Below are 25142 nucleotides of genomic sequence, written 5' to 3' on the forward strand. Positions count from 1 at the left end.
CTACGAACCACCCCGAGGGAGAAAAAAAGGAAGGATGGTGCGGGAAAGTATCTCCCGTCCTTCTGTGCAATGATAACTTTTACCCCACCTGGGTGGTGAATTTCCCGGCACTCTTTCACACATTCGGATTTGTACGCCCACTCCCATGGTCCGCCTCGTGGAAGCCTCGAGCACGACGTGACACACTGTGAAGGTACGGTTCCCATTTTGCCCTACCTTTCTGGTGGAGGAGTTTGGCTGTTATCTTATCTGGGGAAACATTACAATTCGAACTTTCCCATCCGGTGGCGCAGGGCAGGCCCATTCCGCCCCTATTCCACGTCTCCGAAGGGAATACAGGCGAAAAGCGACCGACGGAAAGATGTCTATCGCGGCTGCCTCTGCTAGGAGTCATTTATATTTGAATCTGTTTTCACTTCACCTCCTCCTTTGCCGATTCTTTTTCGCATACAACGGTTTCCTCCCCGTTTCAACAGAGCCACGTGGTTATTCAATCAATCTACTGAATTTCTACGATACACACAGACACACACACACCGTTCCCTAAAGGGCCCTTTCCCGCGATGGACCTGATCGGTTGATGCTGAACAAACAATGCTCTAGTGAATAATTGGAGAGTCGTGAACACGTTGAATTTTTGGTCACCATTATGCCACCAGCTGCATCGATGCATCGGAAAATCGGCATAAAATCACCGGAACCGGCACCAACGAGCAGGTACCTTTTCATTTCGCCAATTTTCCGTAATCGTCCTGTGTAAACAATTCGCGTTCGTTCGTTTCCCCCGAACCCCGCTGAAAGTGGCACCATTATTTATGCGCCTAATTCCAATTGTAAGTGTCAATAAACACGTGCGGAATCGGATCGAAATAAGGCGCATCCATTAGCGCGCCACGCTCGCCATCTGGCCATCGCCGGGTGCGCCGTGAAGCGTGAATCGTGATCATGAATTTTGATCAAAATCCCACGTCATTCAAATCAAACCTCATGCTACGGTATGCGAGTCCGACGCCGGGCTGAGAATCGCGCCATGTGCAATCCATCCCATCCCGAAGATGGGTGGCGAAAGGAATTTCTTTCTGTGCGTGTGTTCGCGCTGAGTTGATCGGCGGTTAAAAGGATCCAATTTTCCCCCCGGCTTTGTATCGCCACACCGTGATGGATGGGCCATTTTTCTCATTTCAATGGCTGCTTTCGAAAACCTCTTTCACAGAGTGGGAGTGAGGGAAACAGGTTGACCAATGTCTCCAGGGCATGTCACTGCATAAAATTCATCAAATGAGCTAGAATCACTTCCGGTCCCGTACCTGTGAAAAACAAGTGTGATTTGTAACATTTCTGAAGTGGGCAATTCCGCTTCGCCAGCTTCAAATGTTTAGTCGATTATGCCTCCTTATTGGCATTTTATTTTCTAAAAGTATCACATAGCAAACATATTTACAGAAACTGTTAGTCAGCAGAAAAAAAGCAATTCAAACATTTTGTAACTAGTTTTATCTCTTCCTTTCATTACACTACTCTTTCCGCCAGGAAATAAGACCAACAAAATCCTGGCGAAGAACTGAAAATGTCCTTTCCCAAGACACGAACCACCCTTCGTGCTATAAACAACGATGGTTCTAATTAAGCTCTACGAAAAGCTGTTGTGTTGTCATACCGTTCTAATAATTTAAACAAATATAAATTAGACTGTTTTTAAGTTAAACTATTTCGGAATGATAATAAATGGAGCAAGAAAGTACTTTTTGCAAATTATCGTGCTTTGAAATACAGTAACTGCCTATCGAATTTATTTTTCTCGGAAGATTCCAATAACAAATCGAATCCCTTCTCTTTGATGTAGTTTTTGATAAATCCCTCGAGTTTACCTTCACCACCTTTCCATTCCAGTCCATCAAACAGAGGGTAACTTTCATCTCCATCCCTTTTCAAACGCCTTGCCTGGTCACGATACTTCTTCCATGACTGTAGTTCCAAAATAAGCAGCTTCCCCTTTGAACAAAGGTAATCCAGCACCGCTCGTAGTCCCTCGTCGCCTCCGTTTAAATGAATGTACATTAGCACGGAAAAGCAACAGACTACATCAAATTTTATGATGTCTAATTTTTGCATGTGTTCTTCGATCACATCCTTTGTACCTCTGCTCTTAGCGATTTCCAGAACATCGCCAGTGATGAACTCTATTGCGGCATAGTTAATCCTAGCTCTGTCGCAAAGTACATCGTCTATATCAATGCCTATCGTTCGACATGTCCGTCTGGTAACTTTCTGCAGTATGCGGTGCACTTCATTAGTGAAATATCCTTCGTTGCAGCCGATATCTAGCATGTGCATCGTCACACTCTCGTCATCTGTGAATTCCTTCTGCACTTTAGTCCACAACGAGAGTAATCCGTTTTCTAGACTTTGCGATCGAACTTCGTCTTCCCGAAACTTATAATAACTATGGTAATTTCCATTTTTTACTTGATTATTCACTTTCTTTGCCATGTGAATGGAATGGCTAAAATACTTTTCTGCGAATCTTGTGTTTTGTTATTGTTTGGCAAAGGCATGTTTACCATGTCAAGGGCTCTTTATTCGGAAGACCCAAAGATTCGAGCCCTACACAGATTCCAAAGATTCGAATCTCAACTTGACAGATTCTATTGGGATTCGAATTCTATTTATTCTATTGGGACTTAATTTGATTCGATTGTGACTTCATCCAAAACTATTTGAATTTGATATGAGTTTTTTGCACGATTTGTAACTTGCATCATAACACGGATTGGGATTCGGGTTCGGAGATCCGGATCTCTAGTGGGTTTGAATCGAATTTCCCACCACTTGCCATGCTTCAAAAGCTTGTAGTTCCAAAACTTGTCATGCTTCAAAAGCTTGTAGTTCCGGAAGCATGTTCTGTGATTTGAATATACGGTACAAGGATTGTACTTTCGAGACAAAATGAAAATAATCTTAAACCAACATTCAACGAAGAATGCCTATCATTCTGCCAGAATGCTCATCTAGTAACTTGGACACACATGCCTGCACTCGAAAAATATTCGGATTACAAAATGGTTTGAATACTTACGTAACGTCTACGAGCAGCGTGGAGAAATGAAAACCGATCGATTTAGTTTTAGATTTATTTATTTTTCGTTAGAAATCATACAATCTATTGTGTTCGAGTAAGTAGGATTACACTTACTTTCAATTTATAAATAAATAAGTGCATCGCGATCATAAATAAACTCTATCGAACCTGGAATCGTTCTTTTACGAAGGGATAAAATAAGATTTAAAAATATTTAAGACAACCTATTTGAACTGATTTGCACTGTCTCTGTTGCTGCTGCTTAATTAGCGTCCGTTAAAAACTAGTAAAAATAATCTCATTCGGCGCCCGGAGCCAAGAGTAGAGCGTTCGAAAGGCAAAAGGATACCAATTTGAAAGTATTCCGCATCACAGGAAATACAAAATTAAAGCTGCTTTAGGTGAAACATTCTGCTTTTTTTTGGTTTCATATTTTTTTAAATTTCGTTATATATTCAATAGCTTCCATTTTCTAATCCGATAATTGTTATTACTTCAAGTGTTTGTTTTTTTTTCTAATCCTTATTCGATATAAACTAGAAGCTAATGGAATGTATGTATGTCGGTTCTGTTTCTCTATACTTGTTATAGAAATCATACGAGAACAAGGAATATGTACAAGTTACGGGTCGATAAGTCGATCTGTGTGCTATGTGTGTTGTGTGTTGCTGTGTTTCTTGTGTACTTCCCGTCGGCCAAGGCCTTAACTTTTCTTATGCTCATTGATCGATTCATCGTTTTGGTTCATCGTAAGCCAACCTGAAATTTGTTTGCATCAATTGCTCTTCATCGCTTGAAAGGGGCCATATCAATAAACTGGATTACCGTGTGTTATACTAACTCTGTCATTGTATTTTTTGTTAGTTTTTTTCCTTCATTTAAAAACGACCTTCATGTGTGACCACTGAAACCAGTTCAACACGTCCTCGTACTGTTCACAATAGTTCAAAAGTTATTTTTCGTTTACTTTTTCAATCAAACTTGTGAGGGGGTGATGATGATAATCTAGTCCCATGGCACGCAATCGAGTAGTATGGTCAATCACTGTCTTGCCGACGCTTAGCCACAAGATGGAACAGATAAAAAATCCAAAACGTACCGGCATACAAAAAAGTGCCTATTATTCTCTGGGATACGCTCTGCGCATCGTTGTGCTCTGTTACAATCCGTAACTTCTGTTGTCCGGTATGCACTAGAACATTGCATACCCAATCTCGCTTTCCCACATTCGTTTTGTACCATTCATAGGCAACTTGAAAATAAAGAAACCGACATATTAATAACTTATGCGTTAAGAAAAGACTATAAATGTAAATGTATAAATGTATGTCTAATGAAACAAAGCCATTTCAACAGTGAAAACAACATGGATTAGTCCGTTATAATCTTCAACTCATGTAATAACTTAAATGCAACTGTTTCTACGACGGATATCGATCATATAAAAACAGGGAGAAAGGGAGGGAGGGAGGGAGGGAGGGTGGGGGGGGGGGTGGCCGGGTTGTGCCTGATGGAAGTCGTAAATCAAAGTTATATTCCATTTGTGTGGCTAACCCGTTTTCAGCAAGCGTGTGAGACTCATGGATCCGCGTTACTTCGTAATTACATTGACGTCGCCCAACACGACGAATGGGTCATGTATTGCCTAGTGCTATTCTTGTGTATGCTATATATCGCACAATGCATTCAAACATAAATATATCACTATGTATCGCATTCAAACTATAATTAATCTCAACTCATATGTGCTATCCTATGGCAAACCAGCATAGAGTTAGTTTACTCTGCCAGTACGTTGTTTTTTCCTCATTCGTGCTGAAGTAACACAACTTGTTTGCAATCGGCTACACTAACTCCACTACCAAAACGTGCAATAGGTAGTGGAGTCTTGGTTGAGTGGATCATTCGATTCGTTTATACCATTGACTCTATTAATCTCAATTTTGAATTTGTTATTTCTTGTTTCGCTAGTTTAGAATGAATGGTTTCGCTTGCCGTACTCACTGGTCTGACTGACTGACTGATGCTAGATTTTAACGCCACCAGTAAGCCATGAATAATTATATTCTGTGAGCTGTTTGTGTTTTTATTTTTCCTGCTTGAGTATTCCCCATGTTAATGTAACGCGATCCGATACTCGCCTCGTGTTACCTGCTCAACGACGACATCGATACGCCTGTTGCTGCTGTGACTACCAAACTACTAGATTATCTTATTATGTAATCTCTTACGAACTACTACTTGTTGCTTTGTTACCTCGATTCGTTTACTATTTCATTTCATATGTTTTGAGAGTTTCCTTTTTGCTTTGTTTCTTGCGTCAGAGATTCAGAATATTGTTCGGTTGTAAGAACATTAAATATTAGTTATGTGGATACCTATTTGTCATGTTCTCATTTTCATCTTTTTTTTTCCTTTAATTCTCTTCTGAAACTGAAAATGTCCTTTCCCAAGACACGAACCACCCTTCGTGCTATAAACAACGATGGTTCTAATTAAGCTCTACGAAAAGCTGTTGTGTTGTCATACCGTTCTAATAATTTAAACAAATATAAATTAGACTGTTTTTAAGTTAAACTATTTCGGAATGATAATAAATGGAGCAAGAAAGTACTTTTTGCAAATTATCGTGCTTTGAAATACAGTAACTGCCTATCGAATTTATTTTTCTCGGAAGATTCCAATAACAAATCGAATCCCTTCTCTTTGATGTAGTTTTTGATAAATCCCTCGAGTTTACCTTCACCACCTTTCCATTCCAGTCCATCAAACAGAGGGTAACTTTCATCTCCATCCCTTTTCAAACGCCTTGCCTGGTCACGATACTTCTTCCATGACTGTAGTTCCAAAATAAGCAGCTTCCCCTTTGAACAAAGGTAATCCAGCACCGCTCGTAGTCCCTCGTCGCCTCCGTTTAAATGAATGTACATTAGCACGGAAAAGCAACAGACTACATCAAATTTTATGATGTCTAATTTTTGCATGTGTTCTTCGATCACATCCTTTGTACCTCTGCTCTTAGCGATTTCCAGAACATCGCCAGTGATGAACTCTATTGCGGCATAGTTAATCCTAGCTCTGTCGCAAAGTACATCGTCTATATCAATGCCTATCGTTCGACATGTCCGTCTGGTAACTTTCTGCAGTATGCGGTGCACTTCATTAGTGAAATATCCTTCGTTGCAGCCGATATCTAGCATGTGCATCGTCACACTCTCGTCATCTGTGAATTCCTTCTGCACTTTAGTCCACAACGAGAGTAATCCGTTTTCTAGACTTTGCGATCGAACTTCGTCTTCCCGAAACTTATAATAACTATGGTAATTTCCATTTTTTACTTGATTATTCACTTTCTTTGCCATGTGAATGGAATGGCTAAAATACTTTTCTGCGAATCTTGTGTTTTGTTATTGTTTGGCAAAGGCATGTTTACCATGTCAAGGGCTCTTTATTCGGAAGACCCAAAGATTCGAGCCCTACACAGATTCCAAAGATTCGAATCTCAACTTGACAGATTCTATTGGGATTCGAATTCTATTTATTCTATTGGGACTTAATTTGATTCGATTGTGACTTCATCCAAAACTATTTGAATTTGATATGAGTTTTTTGCACGATTTGTAACTTGCATCATAACACGGATTGGGATTCGGGTTCGGAGATCCGGATCTCTAGTGGGTTTGAATCGAATTTCCCACCACTTGCCATGCTTCAAAAGCTTGTAGTTCCAAAACTTGTCATGCTTCAAAAGCTTGTAGTTCCGGAAGCATGTTCTGTGATTTGAATATACGGTACAAGGATTGTACTTTCGAGACAAAATGAAAATAATCTTAAACCAACATTCAACGAAGAATGCCTATCATTCTGCCAGAATGCTCATCTAGTAACTTGGACACACATGCCTGCACTCGAAAAATATTCGGATTACAAAATGGTTTGAATACTTACGTAACGTCTACGAGCAGCGTGGAGAAATGAAAACCGATCGATTTAGTTTTAGATTTATTTATTTTTCGTTAGAAATCATACAATCTATTGTGTTCGAGTAAGTAGGATTACACTTACTTTCAATTTATAAATAAATAAGTGCATCGCGATCATAAATAAACTCTATCGAACCTGGAATCGTTCTTTTACGAAGGGATAAAATAAGATTTAAAAATATTTAAGACAACCTATTTGAACTGATTTGCACTGTCTCTGTTGCTGCTGCTTAATTAGCGTCCGTTAAAAACTAGTAAAAATAATCTCATTCGGCGCCCGGAGCCAAGAGTAGAGCGTTCGAAAGGCAAAAGGATACCAATTTGAAAGTATTCCGCATCACAGGAAATACAAAATTAAAGCTGCTTTAGGTGAAACATTCTGCTTTTTTTTGGTTTCATATTTTTTTAAATTTCGTTATATATTCAATAGCTTCCATTTTCTAATCCGATAATTGTTATTACTTCAAGTGTTTGTTTTTTTTTCTAATCCTTATTCGATATAAACTAGAAGCTAATGGAATGTATGTATGTCGGTTCTGTTTCTCTATACTTGTTATAGAAATCATACGAGAACAAGGAATATGTACAAGTTACGGGTCGATAAGTCGATCTGTGTGCTATGTGTGTTGTGTGTTGCTGTGTTTCTTGTGTACTTCCCGTCGGCCAAGGCCTTAACTTTTCTTATGCTCATTGATCGATTCATCGTTTTGGTTCATCGTAAGCCAACCTGAAATTTGTTTGCATCAATTGCTCTTCATCGCTTGAAAGGGGCCATATCAATAAACTGGATTACCGTGTGTTATACTAACTCTGTCATTGTATTTTTTGTTAGTTTTTTTCCTTCATTTAAAAACGACCTTCATGTGTGACCACTGAAACCAGTTCAACACGTCCTCGTACTGTTCACAATAGTTCAAAAGTTATTTTTCGTTTACTTTTTCAATCAAACTTGTGAGGGGGTGATGATGATAATCTAGTCCCATGGCACGCAATCGAGTAGTATGGTCAATCACTGTCTTGCCGACGCTTAGCCACAAGATGGAACAGATAAAAAATCCAAAACGTACCGGCATACAAAAAAGTGCCTATTATTCTCTGGGATACGCTCTGCGCATCGTTGTGCTCTGTTACAATCCGTAACTTCTGTTGTCCGGTATGCACTAGAACATTGCATACCCAATCTCGCTTTCCCACATTCGTTTTGTACCATTCATAGGCAACTTGAAAATAAAGAAACCGACATATTAATAACTTATGCGTTAAGAAAAGACTATAAATGTAAATGTATAAATGTATGTCTAATGAAACAAAGCCATTTCAACAGTGAAAACAACATGGATTAGTCCGTTATAATCTTCAACTCATGTAATAACTTAAATGCAACTGTTTCTACGACGGATATCGATCATATAAAAACAGGGAGAAAGGGAGGGAGGGAGGGAGGGAGGGTGGGGGGGGGGGTGGCCGGGTTGTGCCTGATGGAAGTCGTAAATCAAAGTTATATTCCATTTGTGTGGCTAACCCGTTTTCAGCAAGCGTGTGAGACTCATGGATCCGCGTTACTTCGTAATTACATTGACGTCGCCCAACACGACGAATGGGTCATGTATTGCCTAGTGCTATTCTTGTGTATGCTATATATCGCACAATGCATTCAAACATAAATATATCACTATGTATCGCATTCAAACTATAATTAATCTCAACTCATATGTGCTATCCTATGGCAAACCAGCATAGAGTTAGTTTACTCTGCCAGTACGTTGTTTTTTCCTCATTCGTGCTGAAGTAACACAACTTGTTTGCAATCGGCTACACTAACTCCACTACCAAAACGTGCAATAGGTAGTGGAGTCTTGGTTGAGTGGATCATTCGATTCGTTTATACCATTGACTCTATTAATCTCAATTTTGAATTTGTTATTTCTTGTTTCGCTAGTTTAGAATGAATGGTTTCGCTTGCCGTACTCACTGGTCTGACTGACTGACTGATGCTAGATTTTAACGCCACCAGTAAGCCATGAATAATTATATTCTGTGAGCTGTTTGTGTTTTTATTTTTCCTGCTTGAGTATTCCCCATGTTAATGTAACGCGATCCGATACTCGCCTCGTGTTACCTGCTCAACGACGACATCGATACGCCTGTTGCTGCTGTGACTACCAAACTACTAGATTATCTTATTATGTAATCTCTTACGAACTACTACTTGTTGCTTTGTTACCTCGATTCGTTTACTATTTCATTTCATATGTTTTGAGAGTTTCCTTTTTGCTTTGTTTCTTGCGTCAGAGATTCAGAATATTGTTCGGTTGTAAGAACATTAAATATTAGTTATGTGGATACCTATTTGTCATGTTCTCATTTTCATCTTTTTTTTTCCTTTAATTCTCTTCACTATGTGCAGAAAAATGTTTCATTTTTATCATTTATAAGTGGTATTATTCTTTCTTGTTTTTCGACTTGGTGAAATGGGTGACTTTAGTATCAGTAATAAAGGTGAGCGTGCTTTCTATACGTGTTCTGAAATTATGTTAATGCATTTACTTTGCATTCTCCTTCCGTTGATTCCTTAGTTTCCTTGTCTCTTCGTTTCATTTCATATGCTAATGTGATTTTTTTTGTTTTCGTTTAACTTGCAACTCTTTCTAGAACGGGTGTTATGTTTGTGTGGCTGTGTGTCGAGGTGCATGAATATTTTTCGGTAATATGATTTCGCCGTGTCCACACTAGTGGATGAGTCCAGTGAGTGAGTATATTAAATCGTAACGGACCAATACGGTTCACAGATGATTCAAAGGCTTCACAAGACATAGAACTCCAGAGACATCTGCTTCCAGCCCTCCCATGCCATCGTAAAACAGTAGCAACAAAACTAGGTAATGTGTTGAGAAACGGACATATTTCGATCGCTGTTGTATTGCTCTAGAGAGTTAGTCTGTTTGTGTCGTTTGCATCGTTACCCTCTTTTGATCATCTTTTCCATCGTCGATTGCAGCCTTCGACCACCTCATTCGCCCCTGATCTAACGCTTTCGATCAGATAATTCGACTGTGATCGTAGAAATTAGCAGGCGCTCTCAAGCTCAGCCACGTTCTGTCCACCACTAACGGCTTGCAGCTGCTGTCGCTTACGGTATTCGTAGAATTCCTCCTTCATGGCTTGCACCCGCGCATCGATGTTATCGTATCGCGATTGACCCCGCTTTCGGCTACCGTTCAACGACGAAACAACGCCCGCAAGCCCAGTCGCGCTCCACAGCAGATCACTCGAGGTCGACGGAAGTGTCATCAGATGATGGAAATCGTCCCGGATCATGCCTGTTGGGGTGGACGCGGTCGGAGTCGGCGTAGAAGGATCGAACTCGTAGTGACCATCAACGCTACCCACATCGGCCGTGTTGTTAATGTTGGCCTTTTCCGACGCTATGTTTAGTCGCGTGATCAGTTCCAACCAATGCGACATAGAGTAGGGCGGATTCTCGAAGCGTCCTCCACCGATGGAGAGCGGGGCAGCATGGTGCAGGCTGGGTGGAGGTGGTGGTGGCCGGTATGGTGGTAAATAGCGCCACTCACGCAGCAGATTGTGATTTGCACTGGCAGCCATCCCAGCAGCACTGGGTTGGGTGTTGTTACTCGAAGTATTTTTGCTTCCAAAGCCGCTAGAGCTGGAATAGCTCTGAGGCGAGTTTTCCAACCCACCGGCACTGAGCGGGGTCGTGCTGAGGTTGAGATTCAGCATCGGAGATCGTAGCTCACGAATGGTGCGGTTCAAACTTCGCGGCATACTTCGCGGGTAGTAGCGTGAGAAAAGCTTTGGACGATTGCTGTAAGGGAAGGTGCCTCCGGTCGCCCCACCCCCATAGTATCCCCATGGGGGTACGTTTTGATACACATTTTGATGCTGAGTTTGCTCCTGGGCTGATTGACCACCGCCCGGTTGGCCATGGTAGTAGGACAAGTTGGTTGGCACGTCCACCGGGATGAAGCCGTGTGCCAGATGGAGGTGATTGTGATTATGATGTAGATGATGCTGATGCTGCTGCTGTTGCTGCTGCTGCAGCTGGCTGGTGGACAGATGCTGCAAACTTTGGAGAACAGGTAGCTCGTGGTTATAGTAGCGTTGCACAGAGTGCATGCTCTGTGGCGTTGGAAAGGAACGTTCGGCCGAGCTGAGATGGTGGACCGAACTGAGATCGCTGAAGTAAAGTGGTGACCAAGGAGAATTGACCACCTGCGGACTGGAAGTAGCTGGCGAGCTGGCCACCACCTTCGAAACGCGCGACGGCGTGGTGTAGAGTGTTTGCGCCGCCATCATCATGGGGACGTTGGAACTCACCGAGGATATCATCACGTTTCCCGGCATGGTGTTGGTGTATAGCGACTGTTGGGGTTGTGCTTGCTGTGGCATTCCTCCTCCACCATTACCACCAACACCACCACCACCACCACCGCTGCCTTCTTCAAACTGCAAACTGAGCTGGCTCGGAAAGGAAACGAGCGGGCGCCGCCACGATGCCTTCGTCATCGTTGGAAGCCTCTTCGGCAGGAAGCCTCCATCATCACTGCTGCTGTACTGCGAAACGATGCTGTTGCGGAGCGAAACAATACCGTCCACCAGATCCTGCGACAGCACAAACCGACCGTCAGCGGCGCGATGAATTTGCCCAACGTTCATAGCTTGGTCGCCGGTATATTTATTCGAATATATAGAATCACAGTTTTGACAACGTCCTGGTGGCCAAATCCAGTGTAATATAGCTATCAGTATGTTTAGGCCGGGTAATCGGCTTGCTTTGCTTTCTCCTTGCATAAATCTGTACGAAAGACGGGAAAGATTTAAAACGCAATACATTAGCATCAATCACTGTAAAGATCTTTCATCGGGAACCTATCCACAGCGTAGTTTGTTCAATCTACTCCCATTACCTTTGTATCTATCTTAAAAGGATATGCATGTATATGGAAGAGAAATAGTGGAATGAAACCAATCACAAATCGGTCGGAAAAAGGATGCATTTAAAAAAAATGTACAGATTTGCTTTCACTCACCTCCTCAATGGTATTGGTTGACTAAGTGCATTCCTATCCGTTAGTCTCGCTGTTACCATGTTGAGTTCTGCAATCGGATAATTTCTTCCATTTAAAAAGGTGGTAATACCGAGCCATTCTTATAGCCTTCCTTACATCGATCGCATCAACGGTTAAGGAAGGCTCTAAGAAGAGGGTTGCTCGCGTCACAGTTAGAGAAAATGATTCTGGCACTCATCAAGGCGTATACCCATCCATTCGTTTGCGTTGTTCACGCGGTCTCGACGAAAAGATGATGTTACTCTACTTACCTCCATATGCACGATCAAACAAAACAAATGGACAATGGGACATGTACTAGCAACTAACCAATGATGAGAGATTCATTTTCAACATAAAAATATCGAGTATCTTTCTCGGCGTTCAAATCTAATCGATTATTAGTGGGTTAAACAATATATCCAAGGAAAATGTTAGCGGTCATATTAATCTTTCGTTTGCGTTACGGCCAGTTAAGCCAATACAATAGGATAGTATACACCCTGACTACGGCACTCAATGCTACTCGTGGGGCCCAGCAAGACTTACCTTTTTCCTGTTTTCTACGCTTACGCTTATTGCATATTTTGACGGCACAGATTGACAGAATGATAGCTACAATGAAGAACAAGATTCCACCGACTACGCCGGCCGTGATGGCTTTGTGCTTCACCCGTGCCGGAACAGGAAATTTGATCTCCTCGCTCGTCTCGTAGCTCTTCAGCGAGTTGGCCAACACGCGGAAATAGTACGTTCGGCCTCCGACCAGATTCTTAACGAGGTAAGAAGTTTCCTCTGGTCGAATCTGTCCCCGGTTGAGCGTCTTCCACTGAGCGTCCGTTCGGTACTTGATCGTGTAAAACTGTACCAAGTGGGCCCGTTCGAGCGGGACCTGCCACGAGATGAGGAAACCGTTCGGAATTTCAACCACCGTCACGTTCCGCGGTTGACCCGGTTTGGGACCTACGATGAAAGCCAAACATAATAACTTAGTCAGCCAGTGCGGTCCAGAAAATGATAACGAAATGATCTTAACTGCAACTACCCAGCATAAGCTACACATAAAATAACATGACGGGGAGAACTATCAACTAAGCATAACTTTTTCTACTGAAGGAAGAGGGTGAGGTGATATGTATGTAGTGTTTATGCTGTAATGTGTGTGTTTTTAAAAGCATGTACCTGTGGGTCGGAAGACCGGCGGAAAAAAAGTTGAACCAGTTGAGTCGATGGGGAATAAAATGGACTTATAGCTATCGATGTCTGTAAAACGAAAAGCAGAATGAAACAAAAAAGTGGTGATGCGAAAGTGTAGAGTGCAATGCTAGGTTAGTGTTCGACTGATGTCATCGTGTAATGTTGGAAACGTGCACAAAGTGCATTTCGACTGATGCTTTTTATTGCATGAATGCATTAGGGTATGGTGATGATATGGATGGCGAATGTCAAATGAAACATGCGAATGCGTCAGGCATGACATAATTTAGGCAGGTTTTTTGGGCTATTGTAGGCACGCGAATTCCTTTTGCAGAATGGGACCGCTTACCCAACTCGTCTGACGCATGTTTGAATTCTTTTTCGTTTGGTGCCGCCGTTGTCGTCGAAGGTTTCTTTGCCTTTTGAGCATCTGTGGTACGCATTAGAAGAGGTTGGCATTCGGATAATCATAAACAAATGGTACACGTATTATGACTTGTGCCGTTTTAAACGCGCGAGAGTTTTCTCTTGCCACTTTGGAATTTGGCTTTGCTGCTAGGAAAACTTACCGAGTGTTCGTATAGTTATCACCTTGCTCATCATGCCATCGCCCAGAGCGTTTTTACCGATCACCTGGAATTCATACGTCGTACCGGGCGACAGACGGTTGATCGTCACTTGCGTGCTGCCGGATGGCGTCACGGGAATGGTAGACCACTCGGATACGCCTGCCTCCCGGTACCAGATGGTGTAGTCCTGCTTGTAGTCCGGTCCGCCGCTGTAGCCCGGCATCCAGGACAGCGTAACGGAAAACTCGGTTGCTGAGCCACTCAAATTGTACGGGGCATGGGGCTGCGTCCCCTCTATCACCAACTGGGTGGCGGACACGATGGTAGCGACTTCGTTTGATGCCACACACTGATAGTATCCGAAGTCGGATCGCCGCAGGTTTTCGATCGTAATATTGCCGTTGTTTATCTTGACACGGTTCTTCTGCAGCGGCTGGCCGTCGCGCCGTTGCCACTGGATGGTCGGCTTAGAGGTGCCTTCTGCCTCCTGCGCATCACAGTGCATTTCGACCGATTCACCCACCTTACGCTGGTACAGCGGATCCGGCTCGACAGTGAATGCCGGCGGTTTGCGCACCAACACCTCCATGTGACCAGACGACCCTTGCGTACCCTGCGCGTTGTAGGGTGTGCACGTGTACCGACCCTGGTGGTTTTGGTTCACACGCGTGAACAGCAGCGAACCGTTATTCATTATAACTATGTCTTTCGTTTGATAAGGTTCCAGCAATCGTTTATCTTTGGTCCATGTTACATATTGTAGAGGAGGATTCGCTTTTATATAGCATTGTACAACACCAGCTAAACGAAACGGTAAGTATTGTATTGTTGGGGTGAAGGTCACTTTGGCAGGATCTGTTGGGAGAGGTATAGATAAAACACATAAACATAATTATGTATCATTGTACATTTTTATGCTCCTACACCACGAAACCAAACATCGGTCGGTCACTCACATTCTATATTTAAATAAGCCGAAGCACTTTGTGGTTCTCCGATGCCATTCGATACCTCACACGTGTATTGACCAGAGTCGTCCGCGCTGACCGGATTGATGATCAGTGACCCATCCTTGCGGATGGTGACGCGCGTCTCGAGAGCGGCCACTTCCCTTACCGGTGACCCTTCACGGAACCATCTTACTGTTACATTTCCCGGCATTGCCTTTGCCTCGCAGGTGAACTGCACTTTCTCACCCTCCAGCTTTGTCTGGTTAGTGGGCGGCACCTGTTCGCGTCAAATGTCAATTTGAAGCAGGGGAACAGTAAGAAAATGTGATTCGGTTTTTGAGAAACATGTGAAATAGCAAGCCGTAGACTGACTGCTTAATATTAACAACCACAAAAGATACAAGTTTACTTTCTATTTAACGAAAAAACACGATTAAGGGTGATAAACTATGATGATCGTTGCAATTCGCGAGCGACACATCGTGGTACAGTAGAGAGGGCTTGCATTACGTTGCAGTCAACGCAGACTCTAATGGAAAATCAACTAACAGGACGGCGATCATGCTTTCTACTGGAAACTGTTTACCGCACACAGTTTATAGTAACGTGAGCCGTAACATGATCATCGAACAGCCCATTACAAAAGGTGCACTTTCTAACCATGTCATAATGGCAAGAGGATGCTCATAGACGAGCCAACGAATGCCAGTCAATAGGTGAGCTAGGATTAAATTTGTGCAATTGTGCTCTATAAACACAGAAACATTAGCTTACAAAATCATATAACATTACGTACGAGGTGGAAAAGTGGAGGGCACTTTAAGGTATTATAAAGATGCAAAGATACTGGGACTCGGAAGGGAAGAACATGATCAGAAAGAGAGACATAGAAAGGGCGAGCTACATAGTACGACACACTGCCAAACAAGTTATAGAATCACGTGGTGAAATAGGGTTTTGTTGCGAGACTTAACAGGGATTCTGAGAGTATTGAGATTTGTAGATTCGTTCTTAGTCAAAATTTTTACCATGATTACAGCGCCGCCCGCTATTATAACACGGGCGGTATGGGAGACTTGTCCCTCACCATTGCGCGCGATACACGTGTAATCGCCGATGTCTTCGTGCCGGATGGTGCTAATCCGCAACTCGGTGCCGTCATTAAAGATACCAACAGTAGAGGACGGATCCACCGGGTTTGCATCTTTGTACCATAAAATTTCTGGTGTTGGTGTGCCATCTGCCTGGCAATTCAATATTATAGAGTCACCTGAGAATAGAAATCAAATACAGTTAGACGACGCAATACATACCAGCAATTATCGAAGTCATTGATTGTTACCTAAGTTAACGTAAATTATATCCTCTGGCGTTACACTAAATCTCGGCGGTGCATGGACGTCCAGGTGAAACCATGTGCCGTTCTTATGCTGCTTCGGAGGTCGGTTGAGAAAGACTACTTTGCACTCGTACCAACCCTGGTCGGACTCGCGTATGTCCGTAAGATTCAGTGATGCCGCGCCAAACGTGGAGTTTGGTGGAACCCTAGAAACACGTCCCTCGTATCCTTCTCCGCTGTGTGTCGGGTAGCTTTCGTACCATATAAAAATCGGTATCTCCTGTCCCTAGACGACGCCAACCAAACAACCGGAAGTTAGTTCACAATTCCACTGACGATTTAAGAACATTTCGATGTCAGTGTTTGTCATATTCCACAACACTACCAATGATATCTTATTATTCTTCAATTGCAATTAGAAATGTAAAAAAACTAACATGCAAAAAGACAAAAAATCACATTATATTATCCTCATTTTTAGCTTATTTTGTTGACTGTCTATTAGCCGTTCCGAATATTTTTTTTCCATTCCATACAAACACATGCGCGATATAAAAATAAATGTGAAGATACGTTATGACATATAAAGCGTAGGTAATGGTAAAATAAATCATTTTCTTTTTCCATAGAATAAAAATCAACCATATACAAGATAAAGGTGAACCCATCCTTAGTTTCTTTAAGTAGACCAATATAAGCATGTCAATAAAAGCGCTTACAAGAAGATAAATTAATTATCGCATGCATTAGAAACGTGTTTGATGACATAAATATATTGGAGAAAATTCATGCATGATATAAACATAAAAATAAAATTAAAAATCTCGTTAAAACTAAGCTAATACAACTTAAGCTGGCTTTTCAATTTAAGCAAGTTATTTTTCATCATGCATGCTTTCTCGTTATTCATATCTGTTAAAGCACCATTGTAAGACTTTGATGTAGCATAAAGCTGTTAAAATTGTGACCAACAAACAAACGAAACAGCAAAAGTAAATGCGATAAAGTTAATACATAAGAATTCGATCGTGGAATACTTAGGTCATTTTCGCACTCGAAGGAACTAGGCACAGTTGCCTTCGGCGTCAATTATAAACTTGCTTGTGCGCTTTACACCCTGTTTTGTTTGCTCTTAATGCAACTTAAAAACTTGATTAGATTTTCCGGGATCGCTTGATAACGTACTTTTTCGCTCACCTTCTTTTCCCATTGCAAGACATAGGGAACTGGATGATCGCCCGGGAAGTCAACATGACAGTTGAACACAACGCTTTCGCCGAGGATCGCAGTAATGTGCACCGCATCTTGCGCTGCAAAAAACATACAACAAGGTCACGGAAGCATTATGTAATGGCAAACGGACAATCGCGGACAACCGCGCGAGATCAATACTTACGAGGATTAATTGTACAGCAGCCCAACGTGAAACATAATACCAGCAAAAACGACGAAATCAAACGATGCAACGATCTATCACTATTTCGAACGCTGGCGTCAAACACGTTCCGCCTTACTTTACTATCGATGTCCAGGCCGACCAACAACGTTGACGATGATTGCTGGCAATGGAGCGTATCCTCGAGGATATCGCCGGCAATGGTATTACTCCTAGTATAATTGCTAACTGTTTTCGCTTTAGAATCTGTTCCGTTTATTGTTGCGTTTTGCCGCCGTCGGCAGCAACTGCGACACCGTTCCCCTTCCTGGTCGCTACTGCTACCCTTGCGTCCTCCGGTGGTTTGGCCAACGTACAGAGAGGTTTCCCTCGAATCGGTCGATTTGGGTGTGGTTATTGTGGCACACGATCGCGACCGGCTTAATGCCTGACACCACCGGAAAACCCCAGGGTCCACGCACATGCCCATGCCTCTGATCCCATAGTCACTGCTAACGTACCGTCTTCATGGTGCTGTTCTCACCTGCGGGAAAATCAAAAGAAAAATTTCGATATAAAATACACATAAACACGTTATGCAAACTGGGATGAAGCTATTGCGGCCAGGGTGGCTTTCTCGAGCGAAAAAAATGTCAAGCAAAATCACGATGGACTGTTAGAGGGACTGGATCATGGATCGCTAAATTCTTAAAATCAATTTGATAGTTGATACATCATTTCAAACTAATTATTCTACTGCTTAGTCGTCTACACGTTTTGCAGCGACGAAATAGCTGCAAAATTAGCCTCATCAGAGCGATGATGGAAAACCTTTTTTTGCCTCCGCCAAGGTTAGAGCTCCACCACACGGATCAATACAGATTTTGCACCGCTACACTTTATCAACACACACGCGGGCGGGTGTGGTCCGCGTAATCAAATTCGAATCATATAACATACTCCACACCACGTACACACTCCTGTGCACTGCAGATTATCCTTGCGGTATGCCTTTTACCTTGGTGTCCATATTGCTCCGAACAGTGGCGCTTGTGGCCTGGCATGCCACGAATAATTATTATTTGCTCGACGGAACACGTTCGCGATAAATCCTGCACCAGGCTAGGAGGTAGCTTTCCCTGTGAGGGATGCTTTATTCGGCGTACAGAGCACTCGTTTTTTTGTTTTGCTCTATGCGGATAGAAGACCACACTAAAGCCCTACAAACCGAACCGAATCAAAGCAACACACGAAAAACTGCATTCCATTTTTGACCCCTGCTACTACGTTTACTCACGTCCCATTTGCATCCGCATTCGAACGACGACGTGGTTTACGGTAGTGTGTATCCTTAAAGTATCTCTAGGCTCGATTTTCGCCAGTACTGGTTTTTACCTGGTTCATAAAGCGTACCTTAAAATGGAATTTCACCTTTTTTTGGGAGACACACATGAGCCAGTGAATTTGCAACTATTGGTTTCAACTGCAAACACACACACGCGTTCACACAAACTCACTTTTTGGTGTGACAGCAGCCACACACCTTTTACTTTATAATATGCAGAAGGATTTAGCCAGTATTCCCGTAACACGAACATTTAAACCGCCCAAAAATCAAAGGAAACGAATCGTCAGGAAAACAATTTCCTTTTCACTGCTAGAACTTCTTCATTACCTAGCGAAAATTGTGGTCCTGCAGCATGGAATTCAATGTTTCAAGAAATTCCAGCACCACCACCGGAGTCACACTTTACGAGAAAAATTCGTCCTGGAACTGCGTGTGGTGTTTGAAGCCTGGGTGGAAATCTGGAAAAACTTTAGCTCAAACTTTTCCCACAATTCCTCTCTGCTCAGTGTACTCTCTTTCTCTCTCACTCTCTCTCTCTGGAATCCTTTTAACTGGAGCACTTGGCATAGGAAGGATACTTTTCCCTTTTTACGTACTACGTACTCTTTACAACATGTTCACTCTCCCGTGCTGAACCGATACACTACCCAGATTTTCTCCACGAATACTGGGACACTCGACAAACTGAGCTACATATTTTTTATAAGCGTCACTGGTGCTGTGCCAAACAAAAAAAACATATTTCAAACTTTAATCAACAACTTGCGCAAGTCGAAACCGTCGCGTTTTGCTTCCTTACGTTGAAGCCAGAAAATTATGAACAATATTTATAATATCCAGCGTTTTCCTCTGTTTTCCACAAGCACCAACCAACGGTGCATCGTTCTGACACGGGAACAGCTTCTTCGAGGGTTTCAATCATGCGCCTTGTCGTCGTTTCTCTCCTTGTAATTTCGTTTATCTGTTCTTTGGCCTCTGGGCCTCTCTAATTCTCGCTCTCACCATTCTAAATGGCACGGGATTTCTTAAACGCCTCTCGTGTCTCGCGTTTTGGGAAAAATGCGGTTCCCTGGGGGAGTATGCTTTCTCCCTCGGTTTATGCTGGGAAAATATCAAGGGTTTGGGTCTACCGTCTTGACAGAAGCGTTCCGTTGCGAGCTGCTGCTAAATATCATTCAGCACAACCCACGCCTCCAGCACCCCGCGCCGCCCTTCAACCCAACGAAACATAACATCGAAACTGCCCCTTGACTAAACGCAGCTTTTATTAACCTTCACCGAATGGGTGCTTCTGAACGCGATAGAAACAAACAAAAAGTAGACACTTTGATCTCGTTCTGGTAATAAGCATAGAATTTGACTCCCACGGTGGGCGGTTTTCCACTAAAAAAGGTACACAAACCGGTTCGGAGAGCAAATCGCACCAAACTTGATCGTAGGCGCCTCGTTGACCTTAGGGCACCTTATACAATCCTGTATCAATGCTTCACTAGAATGCTACTAGATGGCGAATTAATTTTAAGAACATACAGCGAACCTGCCAATGGTTCACTAACTGTGGATATTTCGGGCAAAATCCGACTGCTTCGATAAATACATAATGTGATCTTTGACCCTTACCAACTCTTCCAGAAAGCTGGATGGAACACTTTGATGATCGGAAATGGTCAATTGGGGTCGATGTTCGGTCAATTATACCAAAGCATAAAACATATCATATTACCTCACCATTGAAATGATTACTCTCTTAATGATTGTTTGCCTTTTCATTTTGCGCAACAAACTGAAAGGAAAATTTTCAGCATGCTGTCGATTGCGCTTATGCTTCTCCGATTCCTGTGTTTTGCGTGCTGCATTATTTCGTGTGGTTTTGTTTTCTACGTACTACATCAGTCCACTTCCTGCCCACATCAAATTGGAGTAGCCAGCGGAAGCCGAAACCACACCGCCACCGCACCATCGTCTCGTTTTGAAGTTCATAACCGGATAGGACTGTCCAGCATCGTGCCTTCCCATTGGCATCCTTTTCTTCTTTCCATATTCCCGGCTGCACCATCCGGTACCTCCGACGCATTAGCTTCCCAATCGATACATACATATACACACACGCCCGCAGGGGTCACTATTTAGGTTACATCCCAGTGAGCGTTACGTTAAAGTTCCCACACATTCCGAAAGGCCGGAGGAAGCAGCCAAAATTCATTCAAAACATATTCGGTTCCTCTGATACCCAATACCCATCATCGCATCGACACCAGCAGAAGAAAGCCTATAAAAAAATTCCATCTTAAAACACTCAACACCCGTCGGCGTCTTCCACACCCTGCCCGCACATTCTTGGTCCTCTTGCGCCACACAAGACGGCACGAAACAGTAGGGCGCAAAGAAAAGCCGCACGAAGCAGGTGGAGGGCAGAGGAAAACCCACTAGGAAAGTGGCCATGGTGTGTGTACGAAACGACGACACAGCGACGAAAGAAAAGAAACGAAACGAAAACCGATCATTTCCCATCCGTCTTGGGCCTTTTTCTTCTCGAGCATTTCTCGAGCGTTCTCTCCCTTTAGCGTCTTTCACGTTCGTTTCTCCCTTTGCGCTCGTCGTTCTTCCAGCGTCTGACCGATCCGCCATTTCTTCCTTTCCTTTGTTACCTGCTGTCCGCCGCACGCTATGCGTGCAGTTACGGTGCTTCGCTCCTCCGTTCTTCCCTTAGGACCCTCCTGCAGGAAACTCTTCTTCCCCTGGGCTATGAACAAGTGACTTCGGAGCGTCAACATTCTTGCTGCGTGGTATTATGAATCTCCCCGTGATCGGTACGATTTTCAAGACGTTTTATAGTTTCCGTAAAAACATCGTTACGACACGGGGAGAAAGAGGTTGCTCGTGTAGTTTGTCATAAATTATTGACCAGAAATTAAAACTTATTCGCTTTGAGAGAATGTGACGGTTAGAACTGTTCTTCTAGGGTGGTCAAATATGTATGGTTCACTAACTTGACCTCGCACATTTAATGACTGTAAAACCTACACTAAAAGGATGCGAGCAAGAATACCATTGCGACCGTTTCTCCCTCATTTGGCCCGTTTTTGCAGCAACGTCAACCACACTGTAACAATAAACCGTAGCGCAATTTTGGTTGGTCAAGCGAGCCCCTTACTCCCGTAATGCTGGCCTGTACCATTTCCATACTAGCATACTCACCACAAAAGGAATCATTCCAAAATCCAGGTCCGCAATCAGTAATCCATTCTGTTATATACTGCCAAATCGAATAGATTTGCTGCATCCAGGATGTTCACTACGATCAAATCTCTTCTGACACTCCCTTGATTTCAGGAACGATAAATGACACAAAGTAGCCTTTTTAAACTTTACAGGAAACACGTGACGATTTTGATTTCGGGCACACTATCCCTGTCAGTTAAGCCAGTCAAGCGCACTTTTCCAATTTTCTCGAGCACACTAATCACTGGTAGGAATTACTTTTTGCATAACAGAGCCTCCAAACGAACTTTAATGTATGCACACACGCGACACACATAACTCAAACTTAACGTGCGACAAATTCAGATGATCCTAGAGCCTGTTGGGGAATTTCAATTTAATACCGAATTTCACTTACTACGAGCCGAGAGTAGCTCAATTTATAAGAAAAAACACAGTATCTACATTTCCAGTTAACAAGATGCAACAATGAACCTCTGTGTACGGAGCAGTAGTCACACCTTGTTTCTCGTGGTTCACTGTATTCCAAAATATAGGTGGATTCAAATGGGGTGGTTGATTTTCCACAATTTTCACAGCCACCACGAACGTCACAATATTGAGAACTGCAGGTTTATGCTAGGAGAGAGAAGAAAAGTTCGGAGAGCCGTCTCTTCTGAAAATTCCTGGAGATTCACAGTCGCTAGCACAGACCACGCACTGAATGATGTAGAAACATACGAAAATACTATGCTAAATACGTTCGTTTAACATTCAACTACAATTTCGGAAATTATAAATTGTACCAACCCACAAGCTACGGTATTTGAATGGCCGTAGGCGCGTTAGGTGTCCTTCTGGATGCCTGAAAACCAAGCCTCGACGGAACTTATTACGCCCCTACATACACCACAGCTAAAGAAGAACTGAGGGAAGATTTGTTTGTAGAACCAGTCCTCTCAAGACATAATGTTGCTATGTACTACATACACATCTATGCATCTGTCAGATTGTATCTGAAGCTATGTATTTGTGTCTCGATTCCTTCGATACTTTTTTTAACTTCCCCGGATAACATCCTTTATCAGTTAGAACAATGTTTATAAAAGGATAACTAATCATAAGTTGACCCATGAAACCAGGTTATTCTATATAATATACGTCCTTTCAATAATCCCTAAGCTACTGGTAATGCTCAAAGGTTGTATGCTGTTTCCGTAGGCTTGACCCAATGTTTTTGAAAAGATTTAATTTTCTCAATTATTTGAACTGAAAACATCATTGTCGTGGTCCTTGCACGTATCATAATATCAATGAAGTATTGGTTATTGCTCTTCCTAGAAAATAAATATTTTTCTGCTTCTTCTAGGAAGACTTTTCCAGCTTGACCCACAACGACGGCGATTCTCAATATTATTTCCTGAATAACCACGAATGATTATGATTCATATCAATATATCTCTCCAATAACAGGTAATAGTTACGTAAGTTATATTATTTCACTTGGGAGGCCCTTATATTATATTACAGGAGAAACATTTGAAAAACATTTCTATCCTGCCGTAGAAAAACCACCCATAAACCCACATATGGTGAGAATGCTAATACCCATGTCACCCTTGCATGTAACTCATGAATAAAGTAAACCTTTTTCCTTCTATGTTGTTAACATCAGATATTTATTATTCCACTGATGGACAGAACATACACATTCCAAATCTCGGTCGAAACGAAGATGCGGAGTAGTAGCATATTTGTCTACTTCAGCTTCTTCTTCGGGCGCAGGTTGTTGGTGTGGCCACACTTCTTCTTGCGGCAGTTGGTCGCTCTCGGATGCAGACGAGCGTAGCACTTGCGGCAAATCATTTTGTCGCAGTTGTATTTCTGGGCCAGGATACGCAGAGATGGCTCAATGATACCTGAAACCCAAGACAGAAAGATGTGAAGCGCAACCTTACTTTTGTTCACCACAGATTGAAAATCATGTTGATTAACGAAACTTACCACCACGAAGTCGCAGAACCAGGTGAAGGGTCGACTCCTTCTGAATATTGTAGTCCGAAAGGGTACGGCCATCCTCCAGCTGCTTACCGGCAAAGATCAGACGCTGTTGATCTGGCGGAATTCCTTCCTTATCCTGAATTTTCGCCTTCACATTCTCGATAGTGTCCGACGGCTCGACCTCAAGGGTGATGGTCTTGCCAGTGAGGGTTTTCACGAAAATCTGCATCTTTCTGCGGAAATGACAACAACATGTTTTAGTGTCACGACTATTGGTCCACCCATATTGCGAGGTTAGGTCTGGCAGCAGAAGGCATTTGCAATCGAGTTTTGATTAGGCATTTATCAAGCTTGATTGAATTCGAGATTACTATATCTATAATACTTCACTAACAAATGGACTAAGTTGTGAACAAAGACAACGCTCCAAAATAAGTATTTTTTCCAATAAAATTGTAAAACTCACCAAACGTGTCTCTTCGATCGCACGTCTCGACAAGAAAAGGCAGTAGTGGCGGGTGATAGCTTTTGCACCCAACACAGGTTCGAACCGTTCTTTTTATGGGAACTGTTCACCAATCCTAGACAATGTGTAATAGGTATGCTATTAATCGATTTAAATGAACTATGAGTAAGATTTCAACACAAAACCAATAAATTAAATGTGTTTGTCAACTTTTCATTGATGCAAAATAATATTTAGTTTAGTTTTCGGAACTGTACGAGCATGTTACACACCACTATTTTGAATTCTAGTTCAGTGACGCGTTATGTCAAATGGCTGAAGCGTTTTTAAGCCCGGCCGCATGCGTTACATTGCAATCAGTTTCAAAATTAATTTGGTTTTACCCAATTTTCTGGTATATCTGGCATGAAGGAGCTTATAAATTAATACATGTTATTTTTATGGTTCTTTTATAATCCAAATCACACAGTTTCATTGATAAATGTTTCACAGAAAACTACAGCTAACTTTTTCAAGGAAAGACACGTCAGTCCACTGTCATCGTGACAGGTAAGTTATCTTTTCT

At 42.5% G+C, this 25142-nt stretch overlaps 3 protein-coding genes across 4 annotated transcripts; all 3 read right to left on the bottom strand.

Moving 5' to 3' along the window:
- Positions 1-1749: 1749 nt before the first annotated feature.
- On the bottom strand, positions 1750-2535 carry LOC131263950 (probable RNA methyltransferase CG11342). The gene has a single exon (XM_058266236.1). The coding sequence runs from the start codon at positions 2488-2490 to the stop codon at positions 1753-1755; it is 738 nt and encodes a 245-aa protein (XP_058122219.1). The 5' UTR covers positions 2491-2535; the 3' UTR covers positions 1750-1752.
- A 4540-nt stretch (positions 2536-7075) lies between these two features.
- LOC131267283 (protein turtle) lies at positions 7076-18051 on the bottom strand. Its single transcript, XM_058270124.1, has 10 exons — positions 17583-18051; positions 17372-17496; positions 16190-16472; positions 15876-16117; positions 14854-15124; positions 13898-14752; positions 13314-13394; positions 12681-13094; positions 12114-12180; positions 7076-11878 (listed from the first exon to the last, which is right to left on the bottom strand). The coding sequence occupies exons 1-10, from the start codon at positions 18049-18051 to the stop codon at positions 10129-10131; spliced, it is 4557 nt and encodes a 1518-aa protein (XP_058126107.1). The 3' UTR covers positions 7076-10128.
- A 5715-nt stretch (positions 18052-23766) lies between these two features.
- LOC131267747 (ubiquitin-ribosomal protein eL40 fusion protein) lies at positions 23767-24641 on the bottom strand. 2 transcript variants are annotated; one of them, XM_058270698.1, is made up of 3 exons: positions 24578-24641; positions 24115-24344; positions 23767-24029 (listed from the first exon to the last, which is right to left on the bottom strand). In XM_058270698.1, exons 2-3 carry the CDS (start codon positions 24338-24340, stop codon positions 23869-23871), a joined length of 387 nt encoding a protein of 128 aa, XP_058126681.1. In that variant the 5' UTR covers positions 24341-24344; positions 24578-24641; the 3' UTR covers positions 23767-23868. The 2 variants fall into 2 exon arrangements, with proteins under 2 accessions (XP_058126681.1, XP_058126682.1); XM_058270699.1 differs by lacking the exon at positions 24578-24641 and adding an exon at positions 24506-24566.
- Between the last annotated feature and the right edge of the window lie 501 nt (positions 24642-25142).

This window comes from Anopheles coustani, chromosome 2 (assembly GCF_943734705.1).
Source record: "Anopheles coustani chromosome 2, idAnoCousDA_361_x.2, whole genome shotgun sequence".
Lineage (NCBI taxonomy): Eukaryota > Metazoa > Arthropoda > Insecta > Diptera > Culicidae > Anopheles > Anopheles coustani.